This window comes from Bemisia tabaci, chromosome 7 (genome assembly GCF_918797505.1).
Source record: "Bemisia tabaci chromosome 7, PGI_BMITA_v3".
NCBI lineage: Eukaryota > Metazoa > Arthropoda > Insecta > Hemiptera > Aleyrodidae > Bemisia > Bemisia tabaci.
This window is the reverse complement of record NC_092799.1, coordinates 38446558-38463357: the sequence shown is the minus strand read 5'-3', so window position 1 is coordinate 38463357 and position 16800 is coordinate 38446558. Positions and strand designations below refer to the sequence as shown.

General features: G+C 41.0%; 1 protein-coding gene across 1 annotated transcript in view; it reads left to right on the top strand.

Annotated features, from left to right (window-relative positions):
* Positions 1–15769, top strand: part of sprt (PDZ domain-containing protein sprite) — a 126426-nt gene extending 110657 nt beyond the window's left edge. The window contains exons 8-9 of the mRNA XM_072302814.1: positions 10828–10980; positions 12403–15769. Of these exons, the coding sequence (XP_072158915.1) occupies positions 10828–10980; positions 12403–13915 (1666 nt within the window). The 3' untranslated portion in view covers positions 13916–15769. The remainder of the gene's footprint in view (positions 1–10827; positions 10981–12402) is intronic.
* Positions 15770–16800: the final 1031 nt, after the last annotated feature.

Genomic DNA, 16800 nt, shown 5'->3' with positions numbered 1-16800 from the left:
CCCATTTCAAAGGTGAAACATGACGTCATGATCATGAAGAAATCAAGATGAATATGATCCGCAGACCATATTGTACTATACCCTTCAAATTAGTAAAATTATCGATTAATTTCTTTAAAAATAGAGCGCTGTATAAGACGTCTTAACGTTAACATCACCAATGCACATGTTTTTATATAAGGAGAGGGGGAGACTATCAATAGACTGCCACAAATTTGAGTTAAGAGTCGATGAGCAGTGGTGCGATTTTAAATAACGCGAGTGTACACATAATGAGAGCAATAGCCGACAATAATGAAGTGACTGCGGTAATTATTGAGACTTAATGGAGGCAATTTTCTCGGAGGTTCGCGCACTGGGTCTATTCAACCACCCCCTGGTTTTTTTCTTTCTCTTTTATACTTAATGAATTTGTTTGACCTCACCGTTCGTCCGGAGCGCGCGTTGCACGTAGCTGAATAATTGCACAATAGCTATTATCAGCGGCCGACGCGACGTTGGACGTATGAAAGCTTCCCATGCTCGTCCACGTCCTGACGTCCTGACTTCAAGAAGGCTCCAGACATATTCCGCGTCGTTACGTCCGGTGTGGCTTAAGTGTCTCTTGATACTTATGTGCCCATTGTACACAAAAGATACAGCCAACCGAGTAAACTTTTTTTCAATGAAGTCGCACGAAAATCATGTTAAGGGTATAGAAGGATCGGGGGGGGGGGCGTAATTTTTTGTGCGATTTTAGCTTTGAGATGTCTTTCTAGCTAAGATTTTGGAATATTTCATCAGGAAGTCTATAAGTCCGGAATTTCCGGAAAGTCCGGAAATAGTACTGTTTTTTTAAGAGTGGCCCGGCAGTACTGAAAAAGTGCGGAAATTTCGCAAGAAGATCCGGAATTTTACTCATTTTTTGTCATTTATGTCGCAATTTGCGCGAGAAATTCAAATGTTTTAAATTTTTCGAAGTTCGTCGAATGGAGGTACTGAAAAAGTACCGAATTTTTCTGTTGAGGAGACACTGAATTTCTTGGGAATGTACTGGAAAAGTACTGATTTTTGGCCAGCTTGTTTTAGTAAACCCCCTGTTCATGAAAAATAAGAATTTGAAATTTCACGTGAAATTATATGTGAAATTCCACGAAATTGATGTTTCAAGTTGTTTCGCCTGAAATTACGCATGAAAGAGACTTTTTGAAATTTTAAGTGACATCAAGAGCGATCTCAGCTTCTCAATCGGTATAAACGAGACTAATATCCAAAGTGGTATACTTTAGATCTGCAGCTAATTTTAGTGAAAAAAATACGCTTTAAGTCTCAGGCTATTATAGCCTGGCAGTGGCGACCGATTTTGATAGTTATTTACATTACAGGCTTATTCAATAGACAAAATCAGACGGCACGCCGGCCGACCGCTTCGACATGACGGGCGCCTCCGAACAAGAGACCCCGCGGCTCGGTGTTGTTAAGCGAAGAAAGCACGTCTCCTTTGTGCAAACTCAATTTCGACCAACTCCGCCAAGTCCTACCGACCTCAGCAAGCTTCTTCGCTCCATCGACCATGTCAAATGCAAGAATAAATAGATCTACCGCGTCCTTGCCGTAATGACGTTCCTCCGCGGTGCTAGACAGTTTCAAGTCACGTTAAGCGTCACCAACACTGCCGTGCGAAGGAAGAACGTCGTATGAGCCTTCAGGCGTTGCCATATTTCCTCCAATACAAGACGAATTAACTCGGAAAATTGTAAATAATTTTCTTCGAATTTTCAGACAATTTTATTCGCAAATTTATCTAATATATCTGAACATTTCAAGGGCAAATATGCAATACTTTCCTCAAAAATACGAGTTTTGTCCGGGGAAATTTGGCAACTCTGTATGTTCATACGCCGTTCTTCCTTAGCACGGCAGAACAGATATCTCTGTCTCTCCGACGTCATATGAAATCGATCTCAATCGAATGTTCAACACGAAAATATCCTTAACTAAGCAATGAGTCTCTCTTCAACTCAAGTGCAACCCCCTTCTCTTCCCCACAAACCCCATCAAAGAAATAATGAACACGTGCAACTAACTTTTGAGTTTGCAAATTCTTCAAAGTTTTGTCTTAATTTTAGAGATAATGTGTTTAATAATGTTTTGCCTTCAGTTACCTTCGATGTCACCAAAATCAACATGGCATACAACGACTGGTGGTGTCGGAAATGATTTGAGGGGCTTGGAGGATAAGGCGCACGAGTGCAGTTCTCGCTATTTCAAGATATACGCGTTTAAAGTTGGACAATTACATGGAACCTTACTGCGGAAAGAAAGTCCAAACTCTCTTTTTGATGCTTAAAAATTGGATTTTCACGTTGAATTTTTCACAGAATAAGAATTGAGACCAGTTTTAGTTAATATCATTAATATCTCAGTGGTTTTTCAAAAACTGCACTTACCCCACTCGTCTTCCAAGCCTCTAATTTCATTGATGACTTAAAGAGGAGACTCCTTGAGTTTACCTGAGGTTATATTACTGTACAAACTTAAGAGTGAAAAACTGCCTGAAATTGAAGAATCTGCCAAAATCGCAAAGACTTAGCCACAAACTCCAGAAATAAGAAAAAGTGCGAATACTTCGAAATATCTTACATAATCTCATAAAAATCACGAAAAATTTGCAAATTACCACCATGAAAATCCGAGGAAAGCGTAAAAACTAACGATAAAAGTCTCGTGACTAAATTCAGAAGTCTCCGATTAGCCGAAAAATCGGTCATGTCTTGACCTCAAAGGCGCTCTAAGTGTTCTGATCTTCGAACAAAATCGTAAAAGAGAGGGTCCATTCGTCAAAAAATTATACGACCCACCTATTTCTCCAATTTTCACATCTTTCAAAAAGCTTTGATACGAAAGTAGACTCACCGGAGACTGAGCTAACAGCCGAAGTTGCCGAGATAACAGGCTCTTGCGTTTGATACTCTAATGCAACTGAAACGCTTACTTTACAAGCTGCATGCAAGCGTCGCACAGTGGATTGAGTCAATTATAGAGGTCGGACATGAAATTTTTGACTAAAACTGCAAATGTTGATGTTTATTACGTCACATTTTAAATTTCGAGGGGTGCTCGTAGAAGAAGATTTCACGAGGAAACCCATGGAACCACCTTTAGAACTTCAGATTGTTGTATAACGGAGTTAAAAGCGTTTAAAGTTTCCAAATTATGTCCGACCTCGCCTATTAACTCGATCCACCGTGCGTCGTAAACAAACAGTCGAGCGCTGCATTAAGCAAGTAAATATCCAGTGGGAATCCGTGGCGAAAGATCGACTCCCAAACCTGGACTGAGCAAACACCTGCCGTCGCGAGCCGGCATTCCGCGCTTTTACAACAATTAAAAGAAGGAGATAAGGCAGGAAAATTATGTCAAAAGAAATAACTCGTGAAATACTTCGGGAGCGACGCACGGCGCGGCGGTGTCGGAAACAGAGAAAGTCTTGAGTGGTAAAAAATTAGGCTCGTGACTCAGGCTAATCATTTCAATTAGACGTTTTACGGGGGGCTTTTGGTGAGGAGCTAGGGCTAAATACCGACTTTCTCGGTTTGTCGCATGTTCGTGGTACCGGGATCCAGGTTTGTCGGATTGGAGAACATTCATTTCGACGGTGAATTGCCCAAACCGCGTATCAAGCTTTGGGGCGTTGCACCCTTCCTAAGTCTAAAATATTTAAGTCCGTGATTTTTTTTCTAAATTAAAAAAAAAAAAAAACTAAACGAAGATTGATGAAAATAAACCAATTGCTTTCTCACGACTTATTTGGAATCGAATGAAGAATTGCATCAAAAAATAAATGGTATAATTCTGACTGAATATATGCATTGGAGTTACGAGTGAATTTGGCAAATATAACAAGATGCTCAGAAACCACTAAAACCAAAGGAGCGAAACAAAGAAAAGATCTGTATAAATTTCTGAAACTCACAAAAAACACAAGAAATTTCCGATTCTCAATAAGTAGGGGAAAAAATATTATCATATGCCCTTAATCAACCTAAAATAGCATTAGATCTGAGCAAATTGAATGGAATACATCAAGTCACAAGGTTTGAACCGAGAAAAAGAGGTTTGAAGCAGTAACGTGGTGCGCTTTGCGATTATCTGCCATTTTAACCTATGGAACAGGACCGATGAAGAGGCGTTCGCAGCGAACACCTTAATAATCGATTCTTTTCTAAAACTACAAATGGGGAAAGTGTCGATAATCGATCATTTATACCGCCAGGCCATTGGTTTGAAGTTCTATTTCTCTATACCTAAGACTCAATGTTAAGGATAAAGTTTAACGCCCGTTTCAACTTTCAAAATATTTTCCTCCGCTCTTAATTCTTGACAGGAGAACATTTACAGTTACACCTTTGAATGTGAAATATGAATAGGTATGTACAGGGTGGGCATAAAGTAACTGAAAAGTGTCCGTAACTTTTGAACAAAAATAGATACATAGCATTCCTATTTAGACCATTGTCCATTGTGGCAAGGGGCCGATTTTTTCAGGGGGACTCATGAATGGGGCCCCCCTGAAAAAATCAACCCCTTGCCACATTGAACAATGGTCCAAACCGGAACCCCATATCTTTTTTTGTTCAAAAGTTACGGACACTTTTCAGTTACTTTATGCCCACCCTGTATATGATTGACCACGTTACTCCAGGTTCGCTGTTAATAGTAAATTTTGAGAAGTCTCCGCAACATGGCAATCAGTCGAGGCTTGAGGAGCGATAATTAAGTTATCGGTATCCCCGACAGAAGGATTAGAAAGGAACGTCATGTGGGCAAGTTTAGCTTTTATATCGCCGCCATAGATCTCTGTCATAGAAAACTTTCTGTGCTCTCGATTTTTTCACCTGTTTTTGTGTCGGCCCCTTGCGAAGGTGGATAGTTAACAACTCCTGTCAACTAAGATTCCGTGGACATCATTTTTCATTTTATGAGACACCTCTATCCAATTTGCCCACATTCAGTCCCACGCTCTCGGCCGGATTGAGTCCCACTTTTTCCGAAGAATCCGTTAATTTCATCGCCATAGCCGTGATGTGACTGATTTTAAGATACCTCGGAACAGCATGTTCTAGACATTTTAACTCTCGATATACTCGTATTGTTGTGCATGTCAGATATATGCAAGTCGAATTGGACTGCATTTTGCAATTTTAGAACTACAATATTAGCCTCAGTTTAAAATAGAAACGACGTATGTATTGTTAGTTTCCCTATGCACATGAGTGTTTTTATGGATGAGCTAGATATTGTGGTTCCTTTAATTGTAAAATGTAGGCTAATTAATGATAGCTCTTCATTTGTGCCAATTGAGATCCAAAGATCGCGGTATTTTGCGAGTTTTTAAAATTTTCATCGCACTTTATTCTTGTGCGAAGATCTTGTAAAATTATTAACTGAAAATTAAAATTTCTTTCCGTTACAAGTTCTTGAGAATTTTTAAAAGTTGGAATCAATTACACTGCCCAAAGATCAGTGATGAGCTGTTTCAAATCATACATGCTGTTGACAAATTTTCGAGACTTTTTGTTTCCATATTTAAAAAAAGAGCACAAATTTAAAAAAAGCATAGGAATGAAAACTGAAGGGAAAAACAGCAAATCAGTTAGAAACGTATTTCATCGTTGAAAACCTGATATCCCACGTATTTCTTTCTTTTTTTTCTTTAAAAAAAAAAAAAAAAACAATTTTCCACGTCGTAGATATTTTTTCATTTCAATGAGATACTAGACAAGGTATAAATTATAGCGCTACGCAACATTGTTCCTGTTCAGAATCTCACGAGGAAAACGAATCACACAACGAGACGTCTGAAAATCTACTCTCAAAACAGTTAACATTGGTCAATAAAACACACGAATGGCGCCATTCGTATAATTTAACTTATGTGTGTTTAAAATACGTGTTTATATCTCGTTAAAAAGTTGTTATTCGAACTTCCAATCTTATGACTTTTTTCACGCGACGCTTTGTTCTAGTTCAGACCTTGTCCAGCAGCCAGCACTGCCGTGCCACGGAAAAACGCCGTATGAACTTGCAGGCACCGCCAAATTTCTTCGACATATCACGAATTTCCGAGCAATTACGAAAATATTTTCCCTCCGATTTTTCGGATAATTTTGTATATAATTTGTAAAAATTTTGGAAAATTTGATGGAAAAATTATTCGGCTTTTTTTTTCAAAAATAAACATTTTCTGACGTCCAAAGACTCATACGGCGCGGCGTTCTTCCGTACCACGGCAGAGTTCTAGGATAGTATTGTCGAGCATACAGTTGCTGACGAAAGTCAGCTACCGATCCTAAGTCTCATCGACCATGATGCAGGGTCTGTATAAGGAGTGCTTTGTCTCAAGCATCGACCACAGTCAAAGCTCGATGACTGTTGAGTGTTGACTCTACCTTTCGAGATAGCCCGCACCACTCAGCGGTGCCAACGAATTCCGAGTCAGCGCCAACTCCTCTTGAGGCTTCAAGTTCTCGTTGTTACAATTTCGAGTCCCGGTTGATTATTCATTCGGAGCATGGAAGCTGCAAGGATGCTGGATGGAGCTGTCGTGTAGATAGTGAAAGTCCGAACTGGCTCCAATTTCCACGCACGCCTCATACAGGCCGGCCACGGCCCGGCAGTCCAACTACAGTCGTCTGTGATGTCATCTGATATGATGTCTCGCTTCGCGTGACCCAACCTGCCAACCAACCAACACGATCTCCAGACTATGGTTGTAAAACCGCATTTTCCCCATTGAAGCTGCGGCATGAGGCAAAGAATTTTGCAAGAATGTACGCATTCTTGAAGTCTTACCTGCTTGGATATTTCCCTTCATCAACTCTTATCTTCTGCAGAAGGAAAATTAATTTTACTGAAATCATGCAACCACCACAGCTGCTATGTAGTGTTCACCAGGTCTATCTTGATTTTGAGGCCATGTCTACATGGTTGCCTTTTTGAGGTGGTAGGACCCTAAAATGTAGTCTTACCAAATTCAAGGATTATTCTTATTGTATTCCATTTTCAAAGGCTTCTCTCCGTTGAAAGGGCTCAGCAATTCCTTAATTAACCCTCCAACTGACCATCAATGTAAGTTGGAGTTATACACAAGCTCATTTGAAGTCTCTACTTCGAAGTAATACTAATTTTTTTATAAAAGAGCCTGAAGGATAATGAAGGTGGAGGTATAAAACGCCGTTTTCTTCGTCTTTTTCCCCTACAACCTCTACATATCTCTCTGTTATCTATTCTGCTTTCTCTGAATTTTTTCCCTCCTTCTCTCCCTCTACTTTTTACTTTTCTTCTTGTTCTGCTCCTTCCTCCCCTTATTTGTCTCCTCTTTCTTCTTCTTCTTCTTCTTCTTCTTCTTCTTTTTCGTCTTCTTCATCTGCAGTTCCTATTGCGTCCCCGTCGAGGTCCTAACTCCTAAGCTATTGCACATATAGGTTTTTTTGTGAGTTGTACCTCGTGTAGGTATGTACAATGTAGTTATTGCTAGTTCCATCCTTTTACGGTGAATCTCGGGTCAATGTATGACCTCCGTTATTTTCACTTGTGAGCTACGGAAGTGGGATTAAGGTATAATACTGCTAAGGAAAAACGCAGCACGAACATCTGACAGTTGTCAAAGTTCCTCCGATAAAATATTAATTTTTAAGTAAAGTTATGAATATCATTTCTTGAATTTCTTAAATACTGCAGATTGCATTGCGGATGAAGTTCCGTGAAAAATTGAAAGAAATATTTCCACATATTTCCCAGTAAATTCACATTTTATCGAAGGAAGCTTGATAACGCCTGAAAGCTCATATGGAGGTATTCCTTAGCATGGCAGTATACCCCACGGAAAAATTTGGTGACGGAAAGATTCCGGTGCATCATGGCAGCATCGCGTTTATGCGTGCGCGAGTACGCGTCAAAGCGGTTTTATTTATCGACTCATTTTGACGGTCCGATCATCCGTCGGAAAGACATAACCTCACTCAGAGATGAACTTTCTTCTTCACCTGAGCTTCTGTTTTTCAGCGCTCATGTGAAAATGAAATTACGGCCTTACGCCAAACGAGTGAAGATTTTATTCAAATGACAGAAACTCGACGGGCTTGAGGCTGCACCATTTTTCACTCGCGCGTCTTCGAATCGCCCTCAAGCCGCTTGTCGCTTGTGAGCTTCAAGTCTTGTGACCGAGCCAAATTGCCGCCGCTGCCCATCCTCTCCTGTACTCCTCCTGGTTTCATCGGCCATCATGAGCACGCGCTTAACTTAAAATTTCAGCAGTTTGCCTTTTTGCAGGGGGAACCGTCGTAAGAGTCTTACATCGTTTCCAAATAAATGGGATATTTCTAAGACGGAACAAATCCATTTCCCATGAATTCTGAACGAATGTACATTTTCTACTTGGAGTTGATGCTGGCATTGTCAAAGGCTATTTGGCCGTCTAATTAAACACAGAGTAAAGTACGAGGGGCGTTCAATAAGTAAGTATCCCCCCCTCTCTAAAATCCATAAGAATGGACCAATTTTAAAAAACTTGGGCTCAAAATCTTCCTTAGGATATTTTGAGTTCAACAAAACAAACCGCAACAAAATCGGACTATGTGCGGCCGAACGCGAGCCGTTTGAACGCGCCGAGGTGCTCGACGCTCCCGCCGAATCTGCGAGGATTTGAAGTCCGCTACAGGAGAAGAGCTTCTCTGCCAAAGCCTCAGTCGTTCATCACTGACGAAAAATCAAAGAAATTTTTGTAGAATAAGGGGCTTCCCTCACTTCTCCACATAACCAGCTCGATCCAAGAAAGTCTGATACTGAGACTAAGACTAAGAGAACAGCTTTTGGATGCCTCGTGCGTGGAAGTCTTTCAGCTGACCGCGGATGAAAGAGTGGACGGCTAAATTGACCTCTTCCACTGATTCCAAATTAACTCCTCCAAGTTCAGATTTCAGGAACGGGAATAAATGGTGGTCTGGTTTGCCATTTACCATCGTATCTGAAATCTGAACTCGGAGGAGTCAATTTGGAATCAGTGGAAGAGGTCAATTTAGCCGTCCACTCTTTCATCCGCGGTCAGCTGAAAGACTTCCACGCACGAGGCATCCAAAAGCTGTTCTCTTAGTCTTAGTCTCAGTATCAGACTTTCTTGGATCGAGCTGGTTATGTGGAGAAGTGAGGGAAGCCCCTTATTCTACAAAAATTTCTTTGATTTTTCGTCAGTGATGAACGACTGAGGCTTTGGCAGAGAAGCTCTTCTCCTGTAGCGGACTTCAAATCCTCGCAGATTCGGCGGGAGCGTCGAGCACCTCGGCGCGTTCAAACGGCTCGCGTTCGGCCGCACATAGTCCGATTTTGTTGCGGTTTGTTTTGTTGAACTCAAAATATCCTAAGGAAGATTTTGAGCCCAAGTTTTTTAAAATTGGTCCATTCTTATGGATTTTAGAGAGGGGGGATACTTACTTATTGAACGCCCCTCGTACAAAGCACACCGACACCGACAGGTCCGCTTCTCCGTCTTCAATCTTCTTCTATAAACATAATTCGGTATATCATCCCGCCAAACGCCCTCCTTTCCTTTTGCAACGTGTAAAAGCCTCCAAACGAACTATATTTTTGAGAAGAACCTAACCTCGAGAAGAATCTTGAGAAGAACTAATTAACCTATCTTTTTTAAATTTCCTTGAATATTTTTCAATTCAAGAATAAAAAGTCGCAACTAACTTCAATTAAAACCGTTAGGTTAGTTGTCCTTTAATACACTTGAAGATACGCACCACCGCATTTAGATTTACACTCTTCTTCGCTATTGCTACTAATTTCTTTCTTTTCTTTTCTTTTCTTTTCTTTTCTCTTCTCTTCTCTTCTCTTCTTTTCTTTTCTTTTCTTTTCTTTTCTTTTCTTTTCTTTTCTTTTCTTTTCTTTTCTTTTCTTTTCTTTTCTTTTCTTTTCTTTAGTGCGAGCATAGCTTAGTCAAGTTCACTAAAGTGTATACCTATTCGTTGCAAAAAAGGCAATGAAATTTAAATCATCATCGGACATATCTGAACGATAATGATTTATTTTGCATCCAGTGAAAGATTCACTCGCGGATTCAAGAAGGTAATAAATAAAGAGCTGAAAAAGTCGGTCGAAAACTTCCATTCATGGAAATTAATACAGCCTTCAGCCTTCGATCGTATGTGTGGAACAAAAAGTGAGAGTAAACGTCTCAACACGGTTTAGCTCGCGTCATCGCCGCCTTCCTAAACGATCGTTTAAGTCTCCTAGTCTATCGTTTTCTCCGTTCGGCGTATTGATTCATTAATTTTGTCGACTTTCATTCGCTTCGATCAAAACCAGTAATTAACTCCTTAACAGGTTCTAAGCTCTGAGAATACACCGTGAGATAACATAATATACTATTCATTCATAATACTTTACGGGCCAGTTATGTCTCAATCGTCGAGTCTCTTTGATTGGCAGAGTGATTATCAAATGCCGATCCTGCCCCAAAAGAAATATGCCCTCTGAATATTCGATGTATCAAATTGATCGAGTATGAAACACCTGATGAACATTGAAATTTATTGATTGTTTGTTTATTCGATTTATCTATTTATTTGTGTAAAGAAATGTTCGATTCGTATAACCGAACTTGTTTTTTTCAGTTCGAATTGACGTATCTGATGATGCAATGGGTAGGGAAATTCATCTCATGCTTAAATTTATAAAAAATATTCTTTGCGTCGGGTTTTTTCCATTAGCAGTCATGATGATGACTGTTCTCTTTCATTTTAAACGACTTAAATAAAAAAATGTTTTACTTGAATGTTTCAGTTATGTGCAGCAGAATAAGCAAATCAGTATTCACGCAGTCGAAATAAATTTTGACCCAAAAAGTCCCAGATTTGGAGCAGGCTCCAGGGACCATTTTCCCGGGCTCTACGTCGAATGGGCCACAGAAGATTCGGACCTCATGAAAGGCGATCGGTAAGTAATCTGTTCGATCGCGAATGCCAAGTGCCGCGCCCGATAGGCAACATAATTAACTTCACCGTCTCCGCAAACGTATATGCTGTCAATTTAAGGCGCTTTGTAGTTCTAGCGCTGCGATGCCAAGCCTAGTTTTCGTGTTGTCCTCTAAAGTGTTTACTGACGACATTAGTCTGTGGATGGTGGATTTAAAAATGTATTTTATAAATGGACTACATTTTGCAATTAGGAATTACGATTTGTGGCTCAGTTTAGGAAAAATGTATTTGCAATTTTCCCCCCTATGCACATAATTGCTTTTATTGATGAACTTGTTGAGTTAGTTCCCATTTGCAAAATGTATACTATCTTTGTCTAATTTATCGCCTAAGTATTTGGGAGGAGGCAAACAAATCAGAATATAGCTGAAATAGCGATTTACTCAACATTTTCAACATTACTCCCATAGCGAAAATGAAATGGGTGGCAACAAATTGTCATTGCTGGCATGTTAACTAAAGGATAGATGAGCTTATTTCCTGAAACCCTCGTGCTAGAAATTGTTGGCCATTTTAAATTGATTTCCACATATTGGTCATAGGTTTTGTCCTTCTGTGATGAATTTCACGAAGTAGGGCTTTGATTATCAACAGAATTTCGCGATTAATGAGTACTTGAACGTCAACAGTGTTTACCGAAAAGGAATCAACGTTTCTGGTACAGCAGGATTTCTTGCTTTACAGAGAGTTGGCAGATTTCTTAATTCAATTCTACAAGGAAAATTTTTATTCAGAACGCTTTAATACTAATGAGCAATGGTCTTTTTCGTTCATATGGGCTGCGTTTAGCAGAAAGGAACCAAGCCACATCACTCATTGTCAAATTCAACTGAGCGATTTAATTTTTTACGAGAGAACGTTTGTACGGATTTTTGTGACATTTTTAAGGAATTTGCTTCGTACTACACAGAAAATTCAGTGAAACTTGCACAAAAATCTGCACAATCGTTTCCATGGAAAAAATTGAATTTCCCAATCAAATTTGACAATTGCCGATGTTGCTTGTTTCCTTTCTGCTCAACGCAGTCCATTCATGACCCAAACAATTCCCAATAGTTTCTCGACAAGGAGGCTCTATTTTACGAAAAAAATTGCCTCACAATTTGCCTCAATTTTACTGCCTCAATTGGACAATTGCACTACATACATTTTGCGAAACTAGAAGTAAGATTAAATGGACTGCATTTTGCAATTTGGAACAACAATAGCTGGCTCAGTTCAGGAAGGACGTACGTGCTATCAGTTTCCCCATGCATATGAGCGGTTTTACGGATGAGCTAAAAATTGTAGTTCCCAATCGCAAAATACAGTCCAAATCATGTGTTTTGAAAACAGAGATGTGAACAAATTCTAATAACCTTTACGGGTGAAATGTTTTCAGATTACTGGAAATCAACGGAAAGGTTGTGATGGGCATGAAGAGCAAAGAAGACATGAACCTCTTACTGGCCGTGTCGCCGAAACCGGCCCAAATCGTCCTCCTGCGGAACCGGCGGCTCTCGCAGACGTCCGAGCAGCTCATGTTCAACCTCCGCGAGGAGCTCAACTCCTTCCGGGAAAAAGCCGGCGAGGCCGAAAGGACGCGCGACAGCTTCAGGAGCGACAACCTTCGCCTCACTCACCGGATATCCTACCTCGAAGAGCAAGTGGCGGAGCTCCTGGAACACGCCATCAAAAGGGAACCACCCGTGCCCCCCTCCCCCTCGAGCACCCGACGGAGCTCCCCCAACTCCCCCTCCCCCGCCAGCTACAAGTCCCTGCCGCCCAAGGGCGAAGTCCAAGTCTTCCAGAAGGGACCCCAGGTCACGACCCTGGTGGCCGGTCTCCCCGGCCTCACGCAGAACAGCCTGCCGACGATCCGACCAAAGAACAACCACAAGTCCGACGAGGTCCTCTCCGAGAAGTCCCTCGATGTAAAAAGCACCAAGTCTCTAGATCTAGGAAAGGCCTCGCTCGAGTCCTTCATGTCCAAGCACTTCCGGCGGAAGAAGCACCACCAGCACACGAACCACGACACGTTCCCGAAGAAGTCGAGCGAGATGAAGGCCAGCGCGGACTCGCTGGACATCATCCAGGGCTACATCCAGGAGACCAAGGACAACATCCACCTGCACCAGAGGAAGAAGAGCGACTCCATACTCTACGGCATGAACCACTACAGCCTCGAGTCAGACGCTGGCAAGTCGCCGTTGATCAAGTCCAAACAGCGGATATACTCCAACGCCAGCCTGGAGTGCAACTCCTCCGACGAGTTCAGTCGGCGGAACTCCCCGAGCGTCCCGAACGGGAAGAAAGTCGAGAACATGTCCGAGCACAGGAACCAGTACCTGAGGAACGCCAGGAACACCCTCATGGAGTACGCCAAGTCGGAGACGGGCGTGAACCTACGCGGGAGTCGAAACCAGTTCTTCAGCGACTCCAGGCGGAAGGTGAACGGGGGCGACTGCGACTCGGAGCCTGGGGGCTACGCATCCCGGCAGAACATCCACCAAATGCTCAATTCCCTCAAAAGCAAGAAGACTTACGATTACGGGTCGGACTACGGGTCGCCGAACCTGAGGCACCACTACAAGAACGGCAATAGCACGCTGGAGAGGGATGGGAAGCTCCAGCAGCTCCAGCACCCGCCCTCGCCGTCCCTGTCGCAGAAACCGATCCCCCCGAAGAAGCCGATCCGGTTGTCCATCTCGAGGGCGGCCAGTCTCCAGTCGGTCGAGTCCTCGCCGTCGCAGCCCAGGCACTCTTGCGATTCACCGGGCTCGAAGAAATCTCTGAAACGGAATCACAAAGGTGAGGCGCCTCCTATCCCCACTCAGCACCATCAGTCCCCGGGCCTGCCCAGGAGTGTCACCAAAACCTACGTTCGAATTAATCCAACCGAAAAGTGGTGCTGAGTCTCCGCAGAGCAGTTTTGCTGTGCGAAGGAAAAACGCCGTATGAGCCTTCAGGCGTTGCCAAATTTCCGTTGGTAATTCACGAATTTTCGGGAAAATTTGTAAATATTTTTCTTCCAATTTTTCAGATAATTTTGTTCACAATTTTACCTAAAGTTGGGTTAAATTTCTCTGAAAAATATACATGACTTTCCTCAAAAATGAACGATTTATCAAGGGAAATTTGGCAACTCTCGAATGTTCATACACCGTTCTTCCTCAGCACGGCAAAGTCGGACTGAACAAGAAATATCAACGGTAGAAGTTCACAACAATGTATCGCGTTTGTGTGCAAATTAACATCGTTCCTCGAAGTTTCCGCAACATTTTCTTTGGAGAATAGAGAAGAAACATCGCGGCAGATTTTAAGTATTGCCGTTGAGTAGTTTTCAATTTTAAATATAAATCATGACAGGAAATCTGGAACGGTACAAACCGAGATACCGACGTGGTTGCGGACTTTCACCGTCTACACGTAATTTTGCTCAAGTCTTTCACGAAAGAGAAATTATTTTCTTTTGAAACTGGTCTAAATATATTTACAAGAAGGCTGTAGGTTCGGAATACAAATTCCTACCCTCTATCTTTGAGCGATTAGGTGTATAATATTTTCTCAGCAGGTTGCTGATTATAAACGCTCGTCAACAGATTATTTCTACACAATCAAAAGATCCAAGTTGGTTGGAGATTAATTTCTGCGGGCAATCTTATTTTTTTACGTTTTTTTGAAATTTCTCAGCCCTCTACAATTGGTGACTTCCAATTGCTTTACGTTATTGGTTCTTCCACTTTGTAAAACTGGATAGCGTTGCTGAGAGATAAGGTTTCCCTGGTGAAAATTGGCGATAGGAGCTGCGTTTCAAAATACCATAGGTGCTCTTAAAGCCGACTAAAGAAGGCTATTGAAAATCATATAGCTGGCTGTAGAAAGCGGATCAAATCATGCAGCCGGGCTATACGAAGCTATAAAAAAGTATACAGTCGGGCTATAGTTCCTATCGCCGGGCTTTACACTTTATCGCCATTGGCTATAAAACGCTATAAGAAATTGTGTAGAAATTCGTGTGCTTTGGAAATCATTAAGTTTGATACGGAACTACTTTAATATTTACAAAGCACACATTATATTTTCATTTAAAACATATTTTTTTTTCATCAATTAAAATGAGAATAATCCATACAGAGTGTGCAAACATTTCAAAATCATGAGTTGAAAAACGCCGACTCCGCGAGATTAAATATTGGAGCTTAACACAAAGCGGAGCGGCGACGCACTGGCGCCCACAAACCTAACAGGGATACTTCACGCATTGCGCAATGCGTGAAGTATCCCTGTTAGGTTTGTAGGCGTCAATGCGCGTTTGCGCAATGCATGAAGTATCCCTGTTAGGTTTGTAGGCGTCAATGCGCTTTTGCGCAATGCGTGAAGTATCCCTGTTAGGTTTGTAGGTGCCAATGCGTCACCGATCCGCTTTGTGTTGCTCTAATATTTAGGCTATAAGAAATTGTAGAGCCGGCTACAGAAGCTATTGAAAATCTTACAGCCGGCTTTAGGTCATGGTATTTTGGAACACAGATTCTACTGCCAATTTTTAGCAGGGTTCCTAATTGTTAGCAGAGCCACTAAATAATATATGTTATTCTGTTGACAGATCTGTTCCATTTGCCACTTTCTAAATCCATCAAAAACCATATGTAATAAGAAAATTCTTTACTGAATATATTCCAGTGATATAAACTAGCCAAAGAATATTTTTCCGACTTTTAGTCGAATATGTGATTCTCTTCTTTAGCGAAAGCTCATCCCTTCTAAAATAGGCAATACTATTCGCTAGTGCTTTTTGTTTTATAGCTGCTGTGTACATTCAAATCTTGATTAATAAAATATTTTACCGATTTTTTTAAAAATGATGAAAGATTATTTATGATTTGCTCACTTGCTTTCCAATCATTATCTGTTGTTTTAACTTAAAATGTATGAAAAGAAAAAAAGAAAGTACCTTATTCTATTGTGTCTGAATAGGTATACTAATTTTGTATTGTTGTTAAGTTTCTAACTGTACCTACATTTTATTTGTAATTCATATTTGTAATTTATTTGTAAATATTCCATCTTCTATAAATCAGTCGTAATTTTAAATTCGATTTCTTTTACTAACCTCCCACATGAAAACAGTGGACTCTCCAACTTAACCTCGGGATTTTTAAGTGGCGATCAATCGGGATTCTATATAAGTAGTCCTAAATGGATAAAAGAAAAATAAAACTTGCGTAGACTTCTTTTTGCTTCATCACACGCACCGAAGTATGTATGCAGTCATACTATAGCGAACAGGCGCACAACAAAACGCCTTCATTTTTAAAGTATGCAATAATTCATGCTGGTCAGAGTAAGTTGCCTATCAGTTCATTTGAAGGAGTTTTCGTTATCTGCTGTTTGGCCATCATCAAGGTACGAATGAGTTGATTTTCCAATTAAAAAGTGTTCTCCTAATAAGGAGTGGTCACCTGTAGGTTGTTTAGTTTGTCTTTCACCGATCAAGGTAGAAATCGCTTCATGTTTCGAAGATGAGAATACTCTTGATGAGATTTGTAGATACAAGAAATCAAACATCCTATCTTAGGTTCTTAACTGAAATGGTTGTCTCAGGTAAAATTTTTAGACAGAAGTTGCATCTGCTTTTATTTGACTGACTGAAAGTCGGAAGTCAATAGAGTCGAGAAATTAGCTGCAGCCTGTGTGAGTCATTTTTGTAGGAGCCAAGATTGAAGCAGTTGTCAGATGAATACAGCCGGGCTTAGTATTTGGGCTGAAAGCTGTGGAACTTTCATGTTTGAATTGAATT